Source organism: Sminthopsis crassicaudata, chromosome 5 (assembly GCF_048593235.1).
Source record: "Sminthopsis crassicaudata isolate SCR6 chromosome 5, ASM4859323v1, whole genome shotgun sequence".
Classification (NCBI taxonomy): domain Eukaryota; kingdom Metazoa; phylum Chordata; class Mammalia; order Dasyuromorphia; family Dasyuridae; genus Sminthopsis; species Sminthopsis crassicaudata.
The window spans coordinates 123,712,774-123,737,519 of NC_133621.1; the positions used below are offsets into that span (position 1 = coordinate 123,712,774).

Sequence of the window (24,746 nt, forward strand, 5' to 3'; positions counted from 1 at the left end):
AAAATCATTCTATTAAGAAAAATCAAGTAATAATCAGAATGAATTTAGCCTAGCTGAAAAATTTCTGAATATGATTAGGCCCCTTCACAGTTCTTCAATCACTAATTTCTTCTTCCACTAATCCAGGAGTTCTTAACTTGGAGTCTATGAACTTGGTGTTTTTAAACACACACATGTGTCTGTGTGTGTATATATATATATATGTGTGTGTGTGTGTGTGTGTGTGTGTGTGTGTGTGTGTGTGTATGTTTGTGTGTATATACTATATTTCAATATAATTTATTTCTTTTGTAATCCTTCATATTTTATTTTATGCATTTAAAAATGTTGTGAGAAGGGGTCCATTAAAAAAAAAAAAAAAAGTTGTGAATCCCTGATACAATCCAATCTATACTTCAGTGTCACATTTATCTTCCTAATTACAGGATTAAAAATCTTCAATGGCATAGAGCACCAGCCCTGAAGTCAGGAGGACCTGAGTTCAAATTTAGTCTCAGACACTTACAAAAAGTATCTGAGACACTTAAAAATGTGTCTGAGCTGTGTGACCCTGGACAAGTCACTTAACCCCAATTGGCTCAGCAAAAAGCAAAAAAAAAGAAAAAAAAAATCTTCAAGGACTCCAATAAAACTAATAAGCTATATTTAACTTCCTAGATTTCTCTGAACAATCTAACTCTAGCCTATCTTTCCAGGTTTATCTCTCACTTCTATCCTCATTCTCTCTGCTCCAGTCAAACTGAATTACTTGCTGACCACTAAAAAAAGATGGTGCAGTGGATAGAGTGTCTGCCCTGAAGTCAAGAGGACTTGAGTTCAAACACTTAATACTTTCTAGCTGTGTGACCTTGAGCAAGTCACTTAGCCCCAGTTACCTCAGAAAACAAATAAACAAAAAACCACCCTCATTACTCTGCTTGCTCTTCCCCATGCTTGAAACACCCTTCCACACCCATATCTGTCCACTGACATCCTAATCATTCCCCAAGGTTCTGCTGCCATGCTACATTCATCATGAATGGAAAGAATGATGGATTTGGAGTCCACAGATCTAGCTTTGTACCTGGCTCTATCATTTAGTTTTTTGACCATATAAATCACTAGGCTTCAGTTTCTTTCATTTTAAAATGAAAAGATGGAGATAAACAATTTTAAAGATTCCTTAAAGGTTTAAATCCTTTGAGCTGATAAGCTTTCAGAGCTTCTTATCCCTTCCCCCCCTCCCATAACCAGCTGAAAGTCATCCCTATCTCATCTACACTCTCATAGCACTTGTCATTCTTTGTAGGCACTTATCATAATCTAATTTGCTTTTTACTTATCAGTGACTATATTTTGTTTCCCCTACTAGATTATAAATTCCTTGAGACCAGGGCTCATTTATTTATCTTTGTATCTTTTCCAGCTCCTGACACAGTGCACTGCACACAGTATATGTTTTGTTGAAAAAATAAATAAATAAATGGATGAATGAATGAACTTAGAATTGAATTCAACTATTATCTAGCTAGGTATCCTTTCCAAAACCTGGGGGAAATGAGATTGCTGGAGATTTAAGCAAAACCTCTTTTAAAAACTTGAATAAAATAGATTATTTGGGCAAAGGGCTAGTTTAACAACTTTTCATCTCTTTATGGTATTGGAGTCATTGATTCTCTGACCATTTATCTCTCTCTGCCATAGATATTTTATCCACTAGAGAAATAATAAGAGATGTCTAAAAGATAAAGATTATCATACTTGGAAATATTAATATTTTTGTGGATTTTTAAACTCAACTCAGGTTGCTGAAATGATTATCACCTCCCACCTTCCATCATTCACTTACTCTTAATGCTTACTTCATTTATATTCCTTCTATTCTATCTATATTCCTTCTTTTTCTATAAACTTTTCATTGAGGGAAAAGTAACCCAAGAAAGACTGTCTCTTCTATGCAAAAGCAAAAAGGAAAATAACTGACATAGATTAATTTATAATAGTTTATCTAAGCCCCCAAAGGCTTAAGGAATTGTAGATTCCAGCTGTTCAAAAGAAAAACATTTCTTTCTGGGAAGTCAACTCTTATACTTTCACACTCTTGCAAAAATTAGCCAATTGAGTTGGCCAATAGCATATTTTGACTGAAGGAAAAATACAAAACTAACATTAAGTCATTACTTCTGTAGGCTCAAGGGAATATTCAAGGAGTTAATTTCTTATCCTTGGCAGCCACTAATCCTTGAGTATCAGCCAACTACATTTTTTTCGGCAAATATAATTAACATTTATAAACTAGCTTGCCTATTTACTTATCTTTGGAAGGGTAAACTTAGTAGTAGAAATTCATTGAAGTTACATTTATATATTAACTATAATCAAGAGTGAGTTTAAACTGAATTTTTACTTTGCAAACCTTACTACATGTCAGTAAAAAGAAAACATTCCTGAATATTATAGTCAGCCCAGCTTTAAGGTCCTAATTCAATAATGGTACCACAATGGCTTTGTAGAAATTGTAAATGAAGAGTTGTGAAAGGCACTTACAACCCATCTCTTCCTGGAAGTGAGAGATCCAAATGTATTGCATGTTGTTCATATTTTTGGCTTTTTCAACATATTAATCAATTGTACTGATTATTTCCTCTTTTTCATATTTAAGAGTACTTTTTGTCATATGAGATGCCTCTCTGAGAGGCGGAGTGGAGTACAGGGGAAATAGCAATAATAATGTAGAAAATAGATGTCAATAAAAACTTACTTTAAAAAAAAGAAACAAATCTAAATCCAATTTCCTGGTGACTAAGTTGATATAGTGGAGAATAAGTACTCCCAAAGCATTGAAGGGAAATGTTGTATTTTTGTTTTCCTATTTCCTAGAAATAAAAAGTCCTGTGTAAAAGCTAATTGATGCTAATTGGTTATATGGACTTGGGGATTAATTAGGTAGTTTTATCAGTGTGTGTGTGTGTGTGTGTGTGTGTGTGTGTAGAAACATGGGAATGAGGGCTCAAGATCATAACTAAGAAAGGCATTCCCAACCCCTCAGACTCCAGAAACCTGAAAAGCAATGTAGCCAATTTTGCTCTGAAGGAGTGAATCTAGAACCATCCCATCCCTACATTGATTTTTCTATAAGGGAGCTACCCTTAATATTTTAACAAAATCATGGTTCTTTTTAAAGGGTAAAACCTTAATAACAATAGAGTAAGACATAAACACTTGAGGTCAGGTTTTTTTTTTTTTGTTTTTTTTTGTTTTGTTTTGTTTTTGGCTTTTGGCTTTTGTACCTTCACCATAGTTGAAAAGAACCACTACCTACATAAAATGATAAAAAATGAATGATATGAAATTATAATGATTAACCTTGGTTCCAAAGTAGAGATATGAAGAGGCAACCATCACTTCTATACAGAGATGGAGAACACTCAATATAAGGGGAAAGAGCATCTTTGAAAGTGCAAGTGATAAAAAATGTATTGATAATTTAAAAATCTTTGGATAATTTTCATGCCTTTGGGATGCATCAGAATAGGAATCTGATGATCATTTATTGGCTTATTTAAGAAGAAACAATAAAACAATGTCTTTAAAAAAGCAAAACAAACAAAAACAAATAATAATAGTCAATTCCTCTTTATGTACTATAACCTAAACTTAGGGATTAGTAATATATAACATATACAAAATCCTTATTATCAATATTTAAATAAATTATTCATGCATATCAAAACAGACTTTATGACATTAAAAGCATGATATTTTAAAGTAATCTATCTTTTATAGATCAAATTAATATGTAGTAATGCTAATAGCAGAAATACTTTCTTATAATACTTATTTATAGTGTTTACATAATTTTACTTTTCTGATGACCCCATGAGAAAGGCATGACCTGCATAATTTCCCCATTTCCAGTAGGAGAAATAGAAATGTTAGGTGGTTGTGTAGGTCATGTGAATAGCCCTTGGCAGAAATAAGAGGTGCATCTAGCATTCATTTTCATTTCTAGTGCTCTCTCTACTGCCGCACTAACAACTTGGATTGATTAGCTAATGGTACCTTGCCAACATTTAATTTGTATATACTTTCCTATTTTAATTAATATAAATAATTCTAAAAATACACATCTGTACACACTGTTTAAAAATCATACTTTTAAATGAACACACTGATTATAGTATATGGTTAAATTCAAATACATGTAGTTTTAGTTATATATCAATCCTTCTCATAGATCCTGGAGGTCACAGTTTTATTCACATTCTTTCTATAGGTGATTTAAATCTCTTTTGTCCAATATAGGACCAGATGCTAATTGAGTTAGTACAAGGTCTACAAGCTTCAGCTTTATAATGAAGATCTAAAAATAAGCACTTACTGAGAAAAGAACCCAGAGTGAAATTTTAGCCATGTTTTAGAAGATGATCTTCATTATCATTCTGGGCAGACATCTGAGTGATGTCACGTAATATCAAAGGCATTGCAAAAATACTGATAATAAAAGAACCTAACTCCATGTCATATTTTCAGTGATTCAGACCTTCTTGGAAATGGCCTTCATAAATGATAGTTTCCCTATTTGTCACCCATAGTTCTCTCTTTTCTGAACAGGGAGGCTGGTTTCATTGACATGAGTGGTACTTATAAGCAGTGGAGATGGAAGACTGGCTTCTGATAAGCTTGCAGCAGTAGCTGAGTACTGGTAAGTTATGACATCAGGGCAAGCAGAAGAACTGTTTTAACTTAGGTTTAAATTAAAAAGGCTTCTCTCAGAAATCATCCTGCAGGAAACTTGCAATTTCTTGTGTTCCCCCCTTTTCTAGACTCCAGAAAAGACTCAACGAACATATTGGGGAAATGCAGTAATAGTATCTATCTACTACATTTATCAAAAACACACGTTCAAAATTACTGCAAAATAATGCATTTGATTTGGAAAGGAAAAGGAAAAAAGAGAGTCAGGCAGCAGAGTTAAATTCTGCCTTTTAAAAAATCATCCTCATAATAATTAAACAATGAATTTCTTCAGATTATCTTTCTAATGGACAAATTAAAGCTGTTTCCAGATGCCTTGCAGCAGAAATCTGAAATCATTCCAGGTATAACTTTCAGACAATCAACTTTAGTCATAGGTACTGGGCCAGCCCATAAATTGTGGGATGTCACAAAAGTAGTCTCTTCATTAGAGATATGTTCATTTTTCAACTAACAAAGGTCAAAGATATTCTGCTTTCTGATATTTCTGCTTAATGGCACAGTTTAAGACTTTGATACTGGTTTTCTTTCACTCAGATTCTCACTGACATTTATAGAGGACCAGTAGTCCCACTTAATATGAAGTGATGTTCCAAAGTTTCTAACTTGTTTTTAGGTATCACTAAGATCACAAGTTTGGTTATACCTAGGACAACCTTTAATCAAAAGATCAAAAGTGATCTTTATGATTCTGCTGCTGCATCAACTATAAAAATAACCTGAATATTCTATTTTGGAAAATGAGCATTGTTCATTCAATTTTTGAATAAAATAATTAAGAGCGTTTTCATAACCACCATTGAACTAACATAGCATTCTTTCCAACATCAAAGAAGCTGCAAAAAATGTGTTTTAATATAATGTCATAAACTAGTTTTTAATATCATATCAAACTACAATAATCACATAGCTTTTGATTTAATTTATTTTTTTAAATTAACATGACCTTCAAAAATAGCTAATTCTCAAAATTCTTAGTCCTCATTTTATAAACATAAAATGTTGGGATTTAGAGTATTTTAAAACATTTAGTAAATGTAGTCCATTCCCCTATCATTTTCCAAGTTTATATTTAAATTCATATCACTGTACCAACAATTCTTCCTATTTTCCCAACTCCTACTAGAGCTTTAAAAGATAAAGTATCACAGCAGCAGACCTGATTGGAAATAAATGAGCTCATAGTTATATCTGTTATTGCTTTTATTCCTCCTTCAGCTGCCAGAATGCTCTATAAATGACCAATGATAACTTGCCTAGAAGGCTTGCCTCAGTTCATGCTCTGACTAGTAACCTGGACCTTTGAATTCAGGACTCATTAGAGAAGGGGGTAAAGTCACAAACCAAACTGCTATCTACTTAAATAGTAATAGCATAGCTCATTATTGCAAGGTTTTATATATACTCAGGGTCAAATCATCTTTTTCAAAACATAACAACTGCATATATTAAAACATTGATATAATTTGATTAGCCTAAGAGGAGTTTGTTAGTCTTGCTTTCCAAAAACCAGTGTTTCAAAAATGTTTCTGCTGCATTTTTTTTTCACCTGAAGGTACCTAGCAGAAGCGGAATCTAGAAGGAAGAATGGGTGATTTAAATGAGACCAAGTAAAAGCTAGTTTTCTAGCAGAAGCAATAAATACTGAAGTGTGAATGAAATATTTTCTCGTATGCTGGAAACCTATCTACAGCATCAAGTAGGATTTTGGCATTTTAAGGAAATAATTGCCCTCTTGCTCATTTTACCGTGGAAGCCTGCCATCTGCAGTTTCCCTTCAACAGCAGGCTTAGCGTAATATACAGGAAATGTCAGCCTTGCCCTGGAAAATACAAATCCCAAAGTGAGGAAAGGAATGAGGAGATTTACATAATTTTCTGTACTACCACTACATCTGGCACTTGTCCCACAGGTACTAAAAAATGATGAATAAGAAACAATGTAGTGAATAAAGAATGAACATCTAAGGGGAACCACAATATCAAAAGCCTTCTATATGCTTTTGTTTCTTCTTAAAGGAATGGGTCTACAGAATTCACTGCTTTTTTGCCTTATTTTTACAGACAACAAAGTAAAAGAAAAGCATTAAGGAAAGTAGAAGCGATGGAGGAAAAATACAAAATACACAAGAAAGTACAAATTATCAACTGTGACTTCTTAAAAGACTAGCTGAGAGAAAATTACACAAAAAACATTCCCAACCTGGGGAAGGAATGGAAGACATTATTAGACTCCATTCTTCTACTGAAAATGAAAAGAAATCGTTTCCATTATTAGATACAACTGCATCTCCTTTTAAAAAAGGAAGACAAATTATGATTCTTGGGCCATTGATGTAAACAATAGCAAAGCTAGCCATGTATCTTAGAATAATGTAGCTGCTTATTTTGAAATTGTGAAAGTGTTTGATTGAGGACAAAATTTAAACATAGTCAATTTACAGAAGATTAATAACTTCACTGCCTTTTGAGCTCTGACATGAGGCAGAGAAAATCTTGTATTCTACATTTTCTATAACTCATGTTCAGCAGCCTCATTTTGTGTATGTGGAACCCATACTTCTACTAATCATATGTCCATTAAACTTCTCGAGGTAATTTGGCATATTCTGAGTCAAAATAGTTAACAATTATTTCTTTCTTTCTTGAATACATTTCCAGCCTATTCAAAATCATGGAATATAGGGTAACATTTTAGAAAATCAAGTTGAGTCAATTGAACATTTATTAAGCATCTGATCAGTAGCAAATTACTTCAGTATCTCTGTCCAAAAAAAATAACCTGAAAGGGATCATGAAGGGTTGTTCTATTATGCAATAGACTCATGAAAGCTAATATTCCACTTAAGAATGTCATTGATAGAGTGTAGATTATTATCTTATAAATATTTTATGGATGGAAAAGTAGCCATAGTTATTGATATTTTCTTTGTTACTTTTTAAAGTACTAGTGTCAGAGATTTTCACATACCTTTGGCATCTAATACATCTTTAAGTACAGATTCCACAATATTCTCAAAATTCTGTTTTGTTAAGATCTTTTATGTGTATTTATTTCTTTTTGTCATCCATATTTGTCTTCTTCAGCCTTATAGCATATCCTCAGGCATCATACAAAGTACCAATTTTCAAGTCTACATATATTATTGTCTTGTCCTTGAAATTTTCTATGCATGTTTTAAACTCATAATTTATAACAATATAGTTACTATGTTTCCTCTTGAGAAGGCTGAAAGAATTGATAAGGGAAAATAATTCTACTTTTACTTTGCTACATTGATGACTACTCTTCAAAGAGATATCAGCACTATGACTTAGAAGTTGTTTCTTTGAAAAGTCAAAAAATGGAACTAAAATGATGAGGATAGGGAAAAATAAATATAATCCTAGTAGTTCCTCTAGGTCATTTCTGAATATGGTCCCTTATTCTATTAAATGAAATTTTCTGTTTGTAGCAATAAAAAGGCTGATTCTCTGTTCAGTGGGAATGGATAATCATAAGGAGCAGAGAAAGGTCATTCAAATAGTCTTACTTTTTGTTTGGTTCACTTTGTATAAAATAACAGCTTTAAATAGAAGTGTTACCTTAATAGTGAAACGTTTTTTCTTGGGTGGATTCCAAATGGTACCAGTTGAATGAATGAAGGCCCTCAGAGGTGTTAAAGATGTCACCAAGACATATGCTTTAATGATCACAGACAGGTCTTTGGCTTTAAAAAGTTGCTTATGTGTCACAAAGGCTGGTGTTTGATTCCTGAAAAGCAAGAATAATAATTCAACTTTTGATTATATACAGGTTGATTAGCTATTTGAAAAATGACTTGGGCTCTTAACCCTCTTTTCTCTTTCAAGTGGAGTCTAGTTTTTAGCAATTTGGTGCTTGTTAACACCATCACCAGAAAGTGACAGATAGAGGAGACAAACTTTCCTCAGTTTTTCTTCTTATGATAAATTTGATGAAAATTGATATGATATTATAAGGTGTGTATGTGAGCCAAAATAAGATTTGAGGAATATCTTTAGATTTCAATTATTCATACTATATACAGAAGATTATAGAATTGTGTATTCCATTGACCCAGCAATATAATCCTTGGTATATATCCCAAAGAGATCAAAGAAAAAGAAAAAGTACCAAATATTTACCAAAATATTTATAGAAGCCATTTTAAAAAATATTTAATTTAATTTTTCTCAATTACATGTAAACTAAAATTTTAACATTTAAAAAAATTAGTTCCAAAAGGTCAAGAATTTCAAGGGAACTTATGAAAAAAAAAAATCAAATGAAGGTGACCTAGCTGTACCTGATCTAAAAGCAGTGGTCACCAAAACCATTTGGTATTAGCTAAGAAATAGACTAATTGATCAGTGGAATAGGTTAGGTTCACAGGACAAAATAGTCAATAACTATAGTAATCCAGTGTTTGACAAATCCAAAGATCCCAACTTTTGGGATAAGAATTTGACTAAAACTGCTAGGAAAATTGGAAATCAGTATGGCAGAAACTAGGCATTGACCCTCACTTAACACCATATAACAAGATAAGATCAAAATGGGTTCATGATTTAGGCATAAAGAATGAAATTATAAATAAATTAGAAAAACATAGGATAGTTTACCTCTCAGACTTGTAGAGAAGGAAGGAATTTGTGACCAAAGAAGAACTAGAGATCATTATTGATCACAAAATAGAAAATGTTTATTATATCAAGTTAAAAAGCTTTTGGACAAACAAAACTAATGCAGACAAGATTAGAAGGGAAGCAATAAATTGGGAAGACATTTTTACAGTTAAAGGTTCTGATAAAGTCCTCATTTGCAAAATATATAGAGAATTGACTCTGATTTATAAGAAATCAAGCCATTTTCTAACTGATAAATGGTCAAAGGTTATGAACAGACAATTTTCCAGATCATGAATTTGAAATTATTTCTACTCATATGAAAAGGTGTTCCAAATCATTATTGATCAGAGAAATGCACATTAATAAAATCTGAGATATCACTACACACCTGTCAGATTGGCTAAGATGACAGGAAAAGATAATGATGAATGTTAGAGGGGATGTGGGAAAACTGGGCTACTGATGCATTTTTGGTGGAATGGATCCAACCATTCTGGAGAGAAATTTGGAATTATGCTCAAAAAGTTGTCAAACTGTGCATACCCTTTGATTCAGCAGTATTACTACTGAGTATATATCCCAAAGAGATATTAAAGAAGGGAAAGGAATCTGTATGTGCAAAAATGCTTATGGCAGCCCTTGTTGTAGTGTCTAGAAGCTGGAAATTGAATGGATGTCCATTAATTGGAGAATGATTGAATAAATTATGGTATATGAATGTTATAGAATATTACTGTTCTGTAAGAAATGACTAGCAGGATGAATACAGAGAGGTTTGGAGAGATTTACATGAACTGATGCTAAGTGAAATGAGCAGAACCAGGAAATCATTATACACTTTAATAACAATGCTATATGAGGATCAATTCTGATGGAAGTAGCTATCTGTGGCAATGAAAGGTCCAGATCAGTTCCAATTGATCAGTGATGAACAGAACCAGCTACACCCAGTGAAAGAACATTGGGAAATGGGAGTGGACCACAACATAGCATTTGAACTCTTTCCGTTGTTTTTCTTGCATTTTTGTTTTTCTTTCCAGGTTATTTTTTACCCTCTTTTTCTTGTGCAACAAGATAACTGTATAAATATGTATACATATATTTATTTAATACATAATTTTACATGTTTAACATGTATGGGACTGTCTGCCATCTAGGGAAGGGGGTGGAAGGAAGGAGGGGAAAAGTTGGAACAGAAGTGTTTGCAAGGGTCAGTATTAAAAAATTACCCATGCATATGTTTTATCAATAAAAAGCTATAATAATAATTTTAAAAATTTAAGTTCCAAATTCTCTCCCTCCCTTCGTCCTAGCCACCTCCTTGAGAAGGCAAGTAATTTGAAATATTGGCTATATTCTTTTTGTTATGGCAAAGAATTGGAAATTGAGAGATGTCCACCAAATGGGGAAAGGCTGAACAAATTATGGCATAGGATTGTGATGGAATATTACTATCACATACAAAATGAAAACAAAACACTTTCAGAAAAACCAGGGAAGATTTACATAAACAAAGCAAAATGAAGTAAGCAAAATAAAAATATATGCAGTAAAAAATATCATAATGATGAGCAACTGTAATCAACACCCAAGATATTTCCAAAAGACTCAGGATGAAAATATTATCCACCTCTAGAAAGAGAATTAAATAACTCTGACTGTGGAACAAAGCATATTGTTTCTCATTTTCTTATTTTTTCTTGCTTTTTTTTTTTTGGTAATATGCTTAACATGGAAATATGTTTTGCATGACTTCACATGAAGAATTGTATCATATCGTTTGCCTTTTCAATAGATGAAAAAGGGCCTAGAGGGAAGGAATGTGTTAAATCAATTTTTTAATGAATATTATAAATAACTAAATAGATAAATGAATTTTTTTTAAAAATTTCAGTTATCTACTCGAGCCATAAAACTAGTGTTTGGATTACATATCACATAACAGATCATATATGTTTCCAGGTTATTTGGTATACCTTACAAGCAAATAATTCTTACCCTCTATATATATCTATATATCTATATCTATATCTATATATGTATATACACATATATATATATATGTATACATTGTACATAATGTGTGTATATTATGTATATGTATGCATATTCTATCATATCTATTCTCTTCACCTCTCTCTCTCTCTCTCTCTCTCTCTCTCTCTCTCTCTCTCTCTCTCTCTCAAGTTACCAAGAAATTTCCACACTACCTACTAGCTAAATTCATCAGCAGAAATAATCAATACCCAAAGCAATTAAATTGGTTCAATGCATACAATATTAAGAAAATTTAATTCTTCTTGTCAAAAGAAAATAGCATACAAGTTTAATGGCACTTGAGAAAAAACAAATATACAATTCTCACATTATATGTTCTCAAAAGACACCTCAAATCTAATAAATTGTACTTTTTCTGTACTGGTACTCTTTACTAAAAGAGAAAAAAAGGCAAATTGTCCACTGGGAATAGATTGCCCTTATTTTAAAATGAACATTTTGAAGTCTAGAATATGGTACTATTCTAGTTCTATAAGCACATGCCTAGTTAGTGAATACAAATTTAGTACTTAATGATGATAAAAAAAAAAAAAGAAGCCAACCCCAATGAATAAGTGCATCTAAGCCTTGAATAAGAATTGAACTTTTTAACTTTAGAAAGAATTAAAATTTCTGTCTTTTCTTGTAGTATTTAAAGGAGTTACTTTTTATGACATGCTTTGAAAATCATAAAGCAGGATATCCTTTTCGGTTGGCATCCTCATTATCACTTTGGTGTCTATCTTATATGTCACTGCTTGCCTTTAGACAAAAGTAACTATATATGTCATTTGCCTATTTAATCAGAAGTGTGCTTTTTATATAGTTTTCGAATAGTTTGAAAACTTTAATTCAACTTCCTTAAAGGAATTGTATTGAGCAAGAGCCTGTCGACCTCAAAGCTAACCCTATTATAAGTGAGCTTCAAAGAAAAATTAGAAATGACATCTTCTGTCAAGTACTCACTACCTGAAAAGTTTTAAGGAATGAAATATATTTATACCAAGCATATCAACTCTCCAAACCCATTATGTGTTATGTGTTTTCCTCCTCATATATTTTCTCTATTTAAGGATTGGACCCAAAAATCTAGAATGATGAACTTACAGCTGAGAAGGCCAGTTCCAGAAGGATCTTAAAGGTACAGGATGTTTCCTATGAATCTTCCCTGTTATTGAAGGATGGTTTGAAGTGCTCAGTTTTACCTGCGTGTGCTCATTCAGGCATACTGAAGGAACAACTGGAAGCTTCAATTCTGAAAAGATTCAAAGAAGCAAAACACAATTATCCTATTGTTTCCCTTGGAAGCTGCCCCACACATAATTCCATCTCTGAGTGAAGAAAAGCTATGTCAACCTAAATAAAATAACATTGAAATATATAATTGTATTCGCAACTCCTCACACACTTAACCAACCAACAATAATTTGAAACTAATACTGTACCAGGTCATGTGCTGATGATACCAAGACAAAAGTAAAAGTCCTTGCCCCCAAGGAAGTTACATTCTAGGCAAGAGTTTACTGGCAGTGGAACATATTCTAGGTAGATTTATATGTTACTGTTCAGTTGTTCAGTTTTCAGTTTTGCCTGACTTTCTATGACACCACTAAGGATTTTCTGGGCATAGATATTATAATGGTTTGACATTTGCTTCCAGGTAAGGAAATGGAAGTGAACAGGAGGAATAAGTGACTTGCTTAGGGTGACACAGCTAGTAAGTGGGTGAGACCAGACTTGAACTCAGGAAGATGACTCTTACTACTCTAACCACTGTACTACTTAGGTGTCCATAAGAGAACACAGCAATACAGAATGAGGGTGGGAGGAACCTTGATTTTACAATAAAGTAAAATAAGCCATTAAATATTTGTAATGATTGATTATTTATATCTGGCTTCAGACACTTACTAGTCACATCACCCTGGGTCAAGACACTTAGCCTTATTTGCCTCCAATTCCTCATCTGTAAAAGGAGCTAGAGAAAGAAAAGGCAAACTACTCTGGTATCCTTTCCAAGAAAATCTTATGGACAGCATTGACATGCTATAGTCATAAAGAGTTATACATAATTGAACAACCAAAGAACAACAACAATAACTGAAGCCTTAATTTCAGTGATACAAATCACTTTAACTCAATTTATCCTTAAGAAATTTAGGAAATTTATCTATAATAAAGAAATAGGAAGCCACAAAGAGATCTGAAGTTCATTTCTTGTTTGCATCATTATGTAGTTGAAAGAATATCAACCTGGGAATCTCTTAATCATGATTTCTAACTTCAGTTCTATAAGTTCCATCTCAATCAACAAATATAAATTAAAGGCTTACTAGGTGCCAGTGACTATACTGAGTACTAGGAATATAATGAAATGACAAATCAAAAAAGAAAAATAGCCTCTTACCTCAAGAAGCTTACATTTTACTTAATCAAATAATTTCTTTTCTAGGGCTGTTAACAGGATTGGACAAAATGATCTCTAAGTTTCTAATCAGTTCTAACATTCTCTGACTAAATAATTTAGTTTCTATATCAGCATTCTGAAATGCTCATTGGTCCTGGTAATGTTGAAACATGATGTTATTATTATTATTATTTTTAACCCAACAACTTTATTGAATTCTCAAAACAGAGCAAAGCCTTTAAGTGATTTTCCCTCTTGTGCAGTTCTCATTAATGGTGACATAGTCTAACTTAAAACACTTCAGACTCTTAAGTAATAGTCAGAAGAAGTCAAGCTGTTCACAGTATTCCCATATCTCATTATTTAGCACAGTGTGATCCAACTCACAAAGGGCAGTCTATTTTATAAGGTTCCTTTTTAATGAAGAATTGCTATATTCAAATGTGTGAAAATAAAAGAATCCTTCAAATTGTACTGTTTGGGGAAGATTACAGATAAGGAGGCATATTAAGTTAGCTTCCTGGCTCAGAAATCACAAGAGACAAAGAATTGAAATGCCTATGTATTTCATTTTGTTTTTAAAACAAAGTTTGAAATGGACTAATTGCTTGCTAATTAACTGGTGTAATTCAGAAGGAAAGCTTCAGTAGGAAGGAACAAAAAAATTCAAGTAAGCATATAGTTAAGCTTGGTCAATTTAGCTGATCAAAATGGTTCAAGACATTTTTCTTATTGAATGCATGAATATACATTCATGATATCATAGCGCAATAACTTTCTCTACCAAATGGTAACCCATATACAACTCAATAGGAAAGTTTAAGGGAATTGTTCTGAGTTGCACAAGAAATTTCCAAAATAGAATTTTATTTTAATTCAGATCTTCTTGACTTCTTTTCAGCAATCTTGTCAACTATATGAATTCATCTAATGAAAAATCAATTAACAAACATTTATTAACTATATACTGTATTGATAGACAAACTGTGCTAATAAATGATCTATTTATAGATACAAAATAATGCTAATGCATAGTGCAAAATAGTATTAATGTATATTAGACTTAGAGATACAAAATAATGCTGATAGTGCAAAATAGTGCTAATAGATAATAGAATTAAAGACACAAAAAGAAGCAAAAGATGATTCTTGCCCTCAAGGAGCTTACAATATAACTGAGGAGACAATATACAGAGAAATGCATGCAAATCAAATTATATACAAGATAGAGAGGATATAATTAACAAAGAGAAGACAGGGATTAAGAGTGGCTAGGCGAGGTTTCCAATAAAAGACAAAATTTTTGTTAGGTCTTAAAGGAAGTTAGGTAGGTTGGTAGAGAGAGGGGAGGAGGGAGAACATTCTAAGTATGGAGGACAGTGAGAGAAAATGCCCAGAACTGACAGATAAAGTGACTCATTGTAAAATAGCTGGCCCAATGTCTCTGGATTTAAGAATATGTGGTGAGGAGAAAGGTCTAAGAAGACTGCAAAGGTAAAAGTAGATTAGAATAAGAAGAGTTTTGAATGCCAGAGTACATTGTGTTTATTCCTGGAAGGCAAAAGAAAAACCACTGGAGTTTATTGATTAGATAGGGGTATGGATGTGGGGGAGTAAGTATGGGATGTACATGTGACTGACTCGATCAGACTTATGATTTAGACAAAAGAATTTTGGTGGCTGGCTGGAGAATGGTTTGGAATAGGGAGAGACTTGAGGCAGGCAGACTCATCAGCAGGATATTGTAATAAAGACGAGGTGATGAGAGCTTGCACTAGAATAGTGTCAGTGTCAAAAAGAGAAGGGAGTTTATACACATACAAGAGACATTGCAAATGAGAAATAGCCATCCCTTGACAATAGAGTGAAAGATAGTGAGGTGTTGATTATAAGTTCCACTTTGGACATAATGAATTTACGATCTCTCTACTGGAAAGAATAAGCAGGACTTGGAGTCAGAATGTCTGTGTCTGAAGAAGTCATTTAGTCTTTCTGAACCTCAGTTTCATCTTTTATAAAGTGGGGAGAATAATAGCTCCAACCTGACAGGATTGTTATTAGAATCAAAAAAGATAATATATGTAAAATTCTTTGTAAAGTTAAAAGTTCTACATAACTGTCAGCTATTATTATCATTCATTTTTATGATTAATTATTTGATACCAATTTCTTGTACACATACACCAGTAATGCTTAAATTGGTTCCAGAAATTTATGTCAGCCATATAGTTATTGCCTCCTAATTAAAGCTTACACTATTAAGATTATAAAATTCACTGATGAATAGCAGGTAATAGCTACTAAAACTAACCAAGCAATGAGGTGTTCACTAGATTACAGCTTATCATCAAGACAGACTATAAATGAAGAATTGAATATATAGAAGCCACATACATTGACTATGGAAAAAATTTCATAAATATTTATTTAACAGTGAATGGACTTAGATGAATTGTTTCACCAAATCAGTGTCTTGATGGATTTAAGGAAGAAAACTAAGAATATATATCCAAAGAATAATTTTACCTATTTTCCTCTCATCAAGTGAACAATCAATCACAAATATCTATTAAGCACCTGCTCTATAGCAGACACTGTGAAAAGTTCATTGTATGAGTATGTTTGATGCTACCAATAGAAATAAATTGCTAACAGCATGTTTAGGATATTAGAAAATGCTCCTAAAATAATGAGCTACCATAATCCATTATTAATTTTTAAAAATAAAGAAATTGGGGCAGTTAGATGGTGTAGTAGATGGAGTGCTGGGCTTGAGAGTCAGAAAGATGAATCTTTATGAGTTCAAATCTGGCTATGTGACCCTGGTTGCCTCCGTTTCCTTACCTATAAAATGACTTGGAGAAAGAAGGACTTGTCTTTGCCAAGAAAACCCCAAAAGGGTCATAAGGAGTTGAACAAGACTAAAAACTATTGACCACCATAATACAGTGCCAAGAATCTACTTTAAGGGTCAGAAATATTGATCTCACATCTGCAATTAACGAGTCATATAATCTTGGAAATATCTCATCTCTCTGATTCAACTATTTCCTCATCTTTTAAATGGGACAAGAATATCTTCTAAAATTCAGAGTTTGTGATGAGGATCAAATGATATATGTAGGAAAGAACTTTGAATGCAATTAAAGTCTATGTAAGGTATTATATTATTTATTTTGACATAGCAATCCACAAAAGCAGCATAGTATATTAAATGGAATACTGGATTTTAATTAAGAAGACCTGGATTCAAATTCTACCTTTGGCTGAAAGTAGTAGTGTTGTAAATTCTAGACTTATTTCACCGTATTGGCCTTTCCTTAACTAATGTGTTTTTTGAAGTAATGTTTGTCCTTCCTGTGAAGGGTAGGATCATAATCTAGAAAACATAGAAAATATGATTTCTTTTGAATGAATACTTAAGGAATATCATTATTCATTCCTACTAAATACTATCTATTATATTAATCTGTCCCATATCCTTCTTATACATCTATTATTTGACAGTCTGTTCCCAAAATAGTAAGTATATGTCTTGAAAGATCTGAGTCTATAACTTAAAATAAAACCTACTAGATAAATGTCTTTAAAACACACTATCTTTTTTATTTTATTTTATTTTTAGTGAAGCAATCAGGTTTAAGTGGCTTTCCAGGGTTACATAACTAGTAAGCACTATTCTGTTTTTAAACCATTCGGGAGTTTTAAAAAAGCAATTTAAACCCTGTTCATTTTAGCTAAACTGATTCTGTTCTCCATCGGAGTCTATGCCAAAACCGGGATTCTATAAAATTCACAAAAGGAATAAGAAAATTATGAGGGGGGTTTATTTCAATGTTTCTTTTGCTTATTAAGAAATCTACTTTTGGATTCTAGGTACACACAGCACAAAATGAAGCACAGCCAACAATTAATCTATGGGATGAAGTTAGACATCTGTATCCTGACAATTTAAGACCCATTCTTGGACTTAAATCCTTCAATGTAATTCATTACCAGTTCTCCATTACTTCTTTCTAATGGTATTATATGCTGTTTTACACGTTACAGAATTTTCTGAGCAGCAAAACCTTAAGGTATTAATACATCTCCTTAATCCCCATTCAATTGCTATGGAAACTGAGATTCCAAACGTAATTTCACAAGGTAAGAAATTGAAAAAGCTAGAATTTGAACTCAGAAATTCTGACACCAAGATTATTCTTTTTTTTTTATTCTATGAAACTGTTCTTCTTTCAAATGAAATTTAATGTTAATCAAAGAGTTGATCTCTATAGGTATGTGGAACAGAACAATTCAAAATATTATCTTCCAGTCAAGAAATAAAAATTATATTTAATGTTTAATATTTTTCCAATTCCATGTGAAAACAATTTTAACATTAATTTTTTAATTAAGTTCCAAGTTTTCTTGCTCCCTCCCTCCCATCTTCCTCATTGAGAAGGCAAGCAACTTTGATGTAAGTTATACATATTCATGCAAAACGTTTCCATGTTAAGTCATATTCTGAAAGAAAACACAGGCAAAAAAAAGAAAAAGAAAGTTTTTTAAAGCATACTTCATTCTACATTCTAATTTCATCAGACTTTAGAGATGGATAGCATTTTTCATCATAATTTCTTTGAAATTATCTTGTATCATGAGTCATTCCCAATTGATTATCAAACAGTATTGTTACTATGTACAATCTCCTGATTCTGCTTGTTTCACTTTGCATCATTTCATGTCTTTCCACTTTTTTCATGAAATACTTGCTTGTTTTTTTAATAGTACAATAGTATTCCATAATAGTCATAAACCACAATACCTATTTGATGGGCATCCCCTCTGTTCCCAATTCTTTGCTACAACAACAAAAAAAGCCCCTGTAAATATTTTTGTACATATAAATCCTTTTCTTTTGTTTTTTTTTTTTCCTAGTTGGGACACAGACCAAGCAGTGATGAATTGGTTACTGCCCTTTGTTCTTAAGGAAGAACAAAAATGACATCACTATCTTGGGGTTAGGAGACAGTGTGTCTTGCTGTGACTAATCAGATCAATAAGAACTCAGAAGTCTTTATGCAGGTCAGGCATGAATAATCCATAACAGTTGAAGTGGAGATGTCTATAAATTTATACAACTAATGTTTCTTTTGAACTACAGCAATCCTGTTTTATTTTGATTGGGTACACCATGATGAATAGTTCTGTACCAATGTCTCCCATGTCTTACAATCAATTCCAAAGTTCTAAAAAGAGACTTTAAGAGTGTTCGTGTAACACTTTTTCTAACCTCCTTGTGAGCACTTGCCTTGTATGAGTTGTCCATAAAATAATCTTTTAGACATAGGTACTTTTGGCATTCAATGTGGCTACCTCAATGGAGTTGTGCTCTCTGCAGCAGAGTTTGAATGCTAGGCAGTTTAGCTCAAGATAGGACCTCAGCATCTTGAACCATCCTGCCAGGTGATCTTCAAAATTTTTCTAAGACAATTCAATAGAAACAACAATTCAGTTTCCTGGAATGGCACTGATATATTGTCCAGGTTTCACAAGCATCCAACAATCTGATCAGTACAATGTAGACCTTCAGTTGGTAGGTAGCCTAATATCTCTTCTCTCCTATTCTTTCCTTTGGAGCTTTCTAAACATTGACCTATATCTGGTAATATGTGTGTCAACTTCATGATCTATGTGTACATCCCTGGAAAGTATGCTACAAAGGTAAGTCAATTTATGCACAGCATTCAAAATTTCTTCATTTGCTGTAAACAATAATTTCATGTATGGATAACATTGTGCTGGCTGGTGGAGAACCTCTGTTTTCTTGGTATAAATTGTTAGGCCAAAATTAGCAGAAGCAGGAGAGAATCCATTCATACTTTGCTGCATTTCAGCCTCAGATATTACATTGAGTGAGATCAGAGACCAGTTCTCTATCACCATTTTATAAGTAGCTGGGTCAAAGGATATGGATGGTTTTATATCTCTTTGGGCATAGTTCCAAATCTGCTCTCCAGAATGGTTAAATCAGTTCACAACTCTACTAAATGCATTGTATCTCAATTTGCCCAAATTTTCTCTAACATTTATCATTTTCTTTTTCTGTCATGTTCTTCCTCCTTCCCCTCCCCCACTCCTCTTTATAATGATCAGATCTTATATCCCCTTGAATGTTAGAATTATTAACAACAAATATTTTTTCACTGACTTGAGGAGAAAAGGTAATGGACAAATTTTGGGCTTTCTATATCACAGTGAGAGATGCATTTATAGATCACCAAACATATGGGTCCATGGTTTGACCAGAAATTATCACCAAAATAGCCACCCTATGCACAGGTGCTTTTGAGAGAGTTTGCCATTTATAGATTTAATCAAATCACACTGAAAGTATTCTATATGCTCAGCACAAAATACCATCCCCCTCTTTTGTGGCAATTGAAGCATCAAAGAGAAGCAATTCTAATTGAAACAATTTCCCCCATAGACTTTCTTGTGTTTCGACCATTACAACATAAAGCCCCTAAGCTTTGTTCATTTTCCTAGGTAATAAAAACTATGTCTAGACTACTGCTACAATTTCCCTGGCCTGTGAGTTCATTATAATGAGAAAACAGCATAAAATATTGTTTTATTACTTTATGGCAGCTTAATTTTTCTTTGATGTTTTTCTCCATGAATTTTTCAGCATAAAAAAATTACCAAGATGCTTTACTATTTAAGCAAGACCAAAGATGATTAATTTGGCATAAATTAATAAGTATCATTAATAACAATTTTGAAACATAACTTCTATGACAAATATCAATATGTGCATTCTACAAATATAATAATGGAGTAGGTCTACAAGCTTTGGAAACAAGTTAATAAGTTTATTAGCATTAAAAACTTTTCATTTAATAACTTTGCAGGTAAGTCAGAAACTAGTATGGCCATCACTCACTTTATAATAACTATTAAGTGCTCTAATAGAAACTGTGAAATAATTTTCTGAAAGTTTTTTGAGTATTTAGTGTTCAATCCCTAACTAAATATGGTTCAGAAATTTCCCCACCTCATATGAAGTCAGGCTTTAGCATGTTATCTTAAGACAGAGCCAGTTTACTTAAATTCCTTCTTCCATTTTTATGGCCATAAATTCTATATTCCACAATATTTAATTTTTATCCTGTCATATTGCTGTCATGTTTCTGTTTTGTTCATGATTAAAAACATGTTTGTTCATCTAAGTATATCTTTTTGATTCTTAGACTTTTAAAATGTCACTTTGCCAGAAGTGAGTAAAAATCAAGCATCGATAAGTGTGAGTCAAAACCAGAAGTATTGCCATGTGCAGAAATGTTTTTAGCAGCTCTTTTTGTGGTGGCAAAGAATTGGAAATTGGATGGACGCCCCAAAAAAATTGGGGAATGGCTAAATAAATTATAGTATATGCATAAAATGGAATATTATTGTTCCATAAGAAATAATGAGCAGGCTGATTTAAGAAAAGCCTGGAAAGACTTACATGAATTGATGCTGAGTGAAGTGAGCAGAACCAGGAGAACATTAGATTTAGCTCTTCTCAGCAATACAGTGATCTAAGACAATTCCAATGACCCTGGGATAGAAAATGTCATTTGCATTCAGAGAAAGACTGAATGTGAATTGAAACATATTATTTTCACTGGGTTTTTTATTTGTTTGTTTTCCTCATGTTTTTCTCTTTTGTTCTGATTTTTCTTTTACAACATGACTAATGTGAAAATATGTTTTAAATGATTGTACATATATAACCAATATCAGATTGCTTGCTGTCTTGGGAATAGGGGAGGAAAGAGAAGGAGGAAGAAAATTGGAAACTCAAATATCTTACAAAATGAATGTTGAAACCTATCTTTATGGGGAAAGCCATCTACTTCCAGAAAGAATAATATGGGGACTGAATGTGGATCACAACATAGAATTTTTACCTTTGTTGTTGTTTGCTTGCTTTTTCTTTCTCATTTCCCCCCTTTTTGAATTGATTTTTCTTGTGCTACATGATAAATGTGGAAATATGTTTAGAAGGACTGTATTGGATTACTTCTTTTCTAAGAGAAGGGGGAAAGTGGGGAGGGAGGGAGGGCTAAAAGTTTGGAACCAAAGTTTTGCAAGGATGATTTTTGAAAACTATTTTTGCCTGTATTTTGAAAATATATATTAAACATTTTAAATTATCTTTACATGTAATTGGAAAAATAAAATGACATTGAAATTTAAAAATAAAATAAAAACTAGTGGTGGTATTAATTCAAATAGAACATGAACAAAATTAAACACTCATACATGTCACATATGAAAAATACAAAAATTGGAATCTGGATACTAGCTAATAAAGTCTTTAGGAAAGATGGAATAAGAAGATTGGTATCATATTAAGGAGGTTTTCAGGTTCTTTCCTGGCTAGAAGTATAAAAAATCATGACGAAGAAGGAAAATAAAGACTAGCAACAAGTTATATTCCAAGGGCCCACACCTTGAATAAAAAGCATGGATATAAAGGGAATGGTTCATAAGTGAAGTGGTAAAAAACTCAGCTATCACTGAGTCATGTTTTAAGGAAAATGCCAATTCATGTCAATATTATGTAGCTAATATTAATATTCAGCTACATCTATCATGAAGAATAAAATAGATTTACTAATTAACTAAATTTAGAGATATCACCTTCAAACTTATAGGACTACTAATGCCTAGTTATATTTAAGTGAGTTAATTTAGAAGTAAAAATTATGAAAGATTTCTGGACAAGAAATTAGGAAGACCTGAATTCAGCTCCTATTTCACTTCCTAGCTAAATGAGCCTGGGCAGATCACTTAACTACTGTCTGTCCATTTCCTTTCTATAAAATAACATCTATGTCAGAGGGCTGTTGTGAGGATCAAATGGGACAATATATGTAAATACCTTGGCAAACTTTAAAGTGTTATATCTTTATGATTAAAATTACCATTGCTTTCATAATCTTAATATTTTCTGGAATTGGCCTTTAAGCCACTACATTTATCTCACAAATTTCTACAAAAATATACTTTGTTTTGACTTAATATATCTTATACATGCAAATATCACACACCTAACATGGTTCATGAAAGAAAGAAATGTTTCCCAAAGGCATTGCCTTTTCTGGCATGACTGCATTAGCATTTGGGTTCTTTCTATAACTTGACTGTAACATTCCCAGACTTGAAGCTACCATATGATTCTCATACAGAATCATAGAAGTTCAGTGTTACCCTCTGCATAGTTTACTTGTGGGTGCACCCAAAGGAAAATTAAAAGGAAATAAATTAACCTCAATAGAAAAATCCATTCAATAACAAGGGTGGTGCAAATGAAGTAATAAACTAAGCAAAAAGGTAGGGCTCAAGGGCAAGCCATTTTTAATTCTTTAATGAGGATTATTAAATATCTTTTGGAAATAATAAAGACAATTGGTGACAACAAGACATACCACCCTGAAACGATTCCAATGATTTTAAAATAGCTCAAGATTTATTGTTAGATTGTATGAAAGGATTGGCTACAACTAAAGAATTGTGAGTTCTAAGATTGTGACCCACAGAAACCAAGGTTAGTTCTGAACTATTTGGACTAACTAACTACCCAACACTGGTAGAAATCATAAGATAGTTATTTTAAAATTCTACTGTGTTTTCACTGTAAGTATGAATATATATATATATGTATATATATATATATATATATATGTTATGGAATAGAGTTATAAAAAAGGACTAAAATTTGGGGAAAGACATTAATTTTTTTCTCAAAATAGAGCAAACTGAATATGTAACTAAACAGTATACATGCAAATTCAGAATGAAAAATGGCATAACTATGGAAATTACCCATCAGCTATGGTGAGTGGTGGTTTTCTACCCCTGTATTATAATCATATGCCTATTCAACTAAATTTCTACCTCTATGTAAAACTGACATTCACAGTAAATGTTTACTTATCACTAAGCATTTTCATTGATCAATGGCCTTTGCCATCTAATATTTCTTTTGCTTTAAGAAGGTTCCTTTGAATCCATCAGCTTCAGAAGTTCATTGACTAATTGAGTGTATATTTTTACCAAGAGGTTTTCAAAACTAACATAAGACTACAATTTGGGGTTTTGCTTTTCTCAGTCTCTGCTTTCCTAATAATATTGATTCCATGTAATTAAGGCCTGTTCAACTATAAAGAGCTTAAAGAATTGCTGATTTACTAGATATAAACAGTAACAGATCCTATTAAAAAATCTGTCCCATAGGAAAATTCCTTTTAATTAAAAACTTAGAGGTACACCTGGAACATTGTTTATATTGTTCTGGCATGAGACACATGTGAATTTACCAGTAAATCACATAACTAGAGGCTTTTAAATGTCACCTTGTGGGTAGTAGCTTTCCTTTTTATAGCATGCTGTGAATAAAATTTAAAGTTACCTCCCTTGCTTGACATGAAACTGGCTTCTAAAATTAATTGGCTGTAGATTGACTCACATGGAGCTTGGATAAAGAGTCAAACAACAAAGATGTTACAAATATGGGCCTACAGGAGGTAAATTAGGTTATGTTGAGTTCATTTAGCCATGTGTTCTTTCTTTTTTTCGTATTCCTATTTTTAGTAACAAAATAAAACTTCAAGAAGTCTCCAATTGAGATAGCTAAAAGATAAAGCTAAAAATGTTCATAATACAGAGACAAAAAAAAGTAAAGCCTCAAATTGTAGTCTTATGATAGTTTTGCTCTGTTTTATGTCACATTCATATTAGTGTAGCTTATCTGCCATCCTTGTAATGTATTTCTTCTTTATGAGTACAAAATGAAATAATTTTTCTTCAAGTCTCAGCTGAGCTTTCTCCTTGAAGACTTCCTTGATCTCTGCAAATATTTTTTCTCCCTCTCAAATTCTCCCAGATGACTTAGAAAATAGAGG

General features: G+C 32.4%; 1 protein-coding gene across 2 annotated transcripts in view; it reads right to left on the minus strand.

The window, feature by feature from the left end:
• Positions 1-24,746, minus strand: part of CPED1 (cadherin like and PC-esterase domain containing 1) — a 404,819-nt gene that overhangs the window by 251,362 nt on the left and 128,711 nt on the right. For both annotated transcript variants that reach the window (XR_012482383.1, XM_074268145.1), the window contains exons 6-7: positions 12,510-12,657; positions 8,322-8,490 (exon numbers count right to left, since the gene is read on the minus strand). Coding sequence is in view for 1 of the 2 variants with exons in the window: in XM_074268145.1 (XP_074124246.1) it covers positions 8,322-8,490; positions 12,510-12,657 (317 nt within the window). In the remaining variant the exon portion in view is untranslated. The remainder of the gene's footprint in view (positions 1-8,321; positions 8,491-12,509; positions 12,658-24,746) is intronic.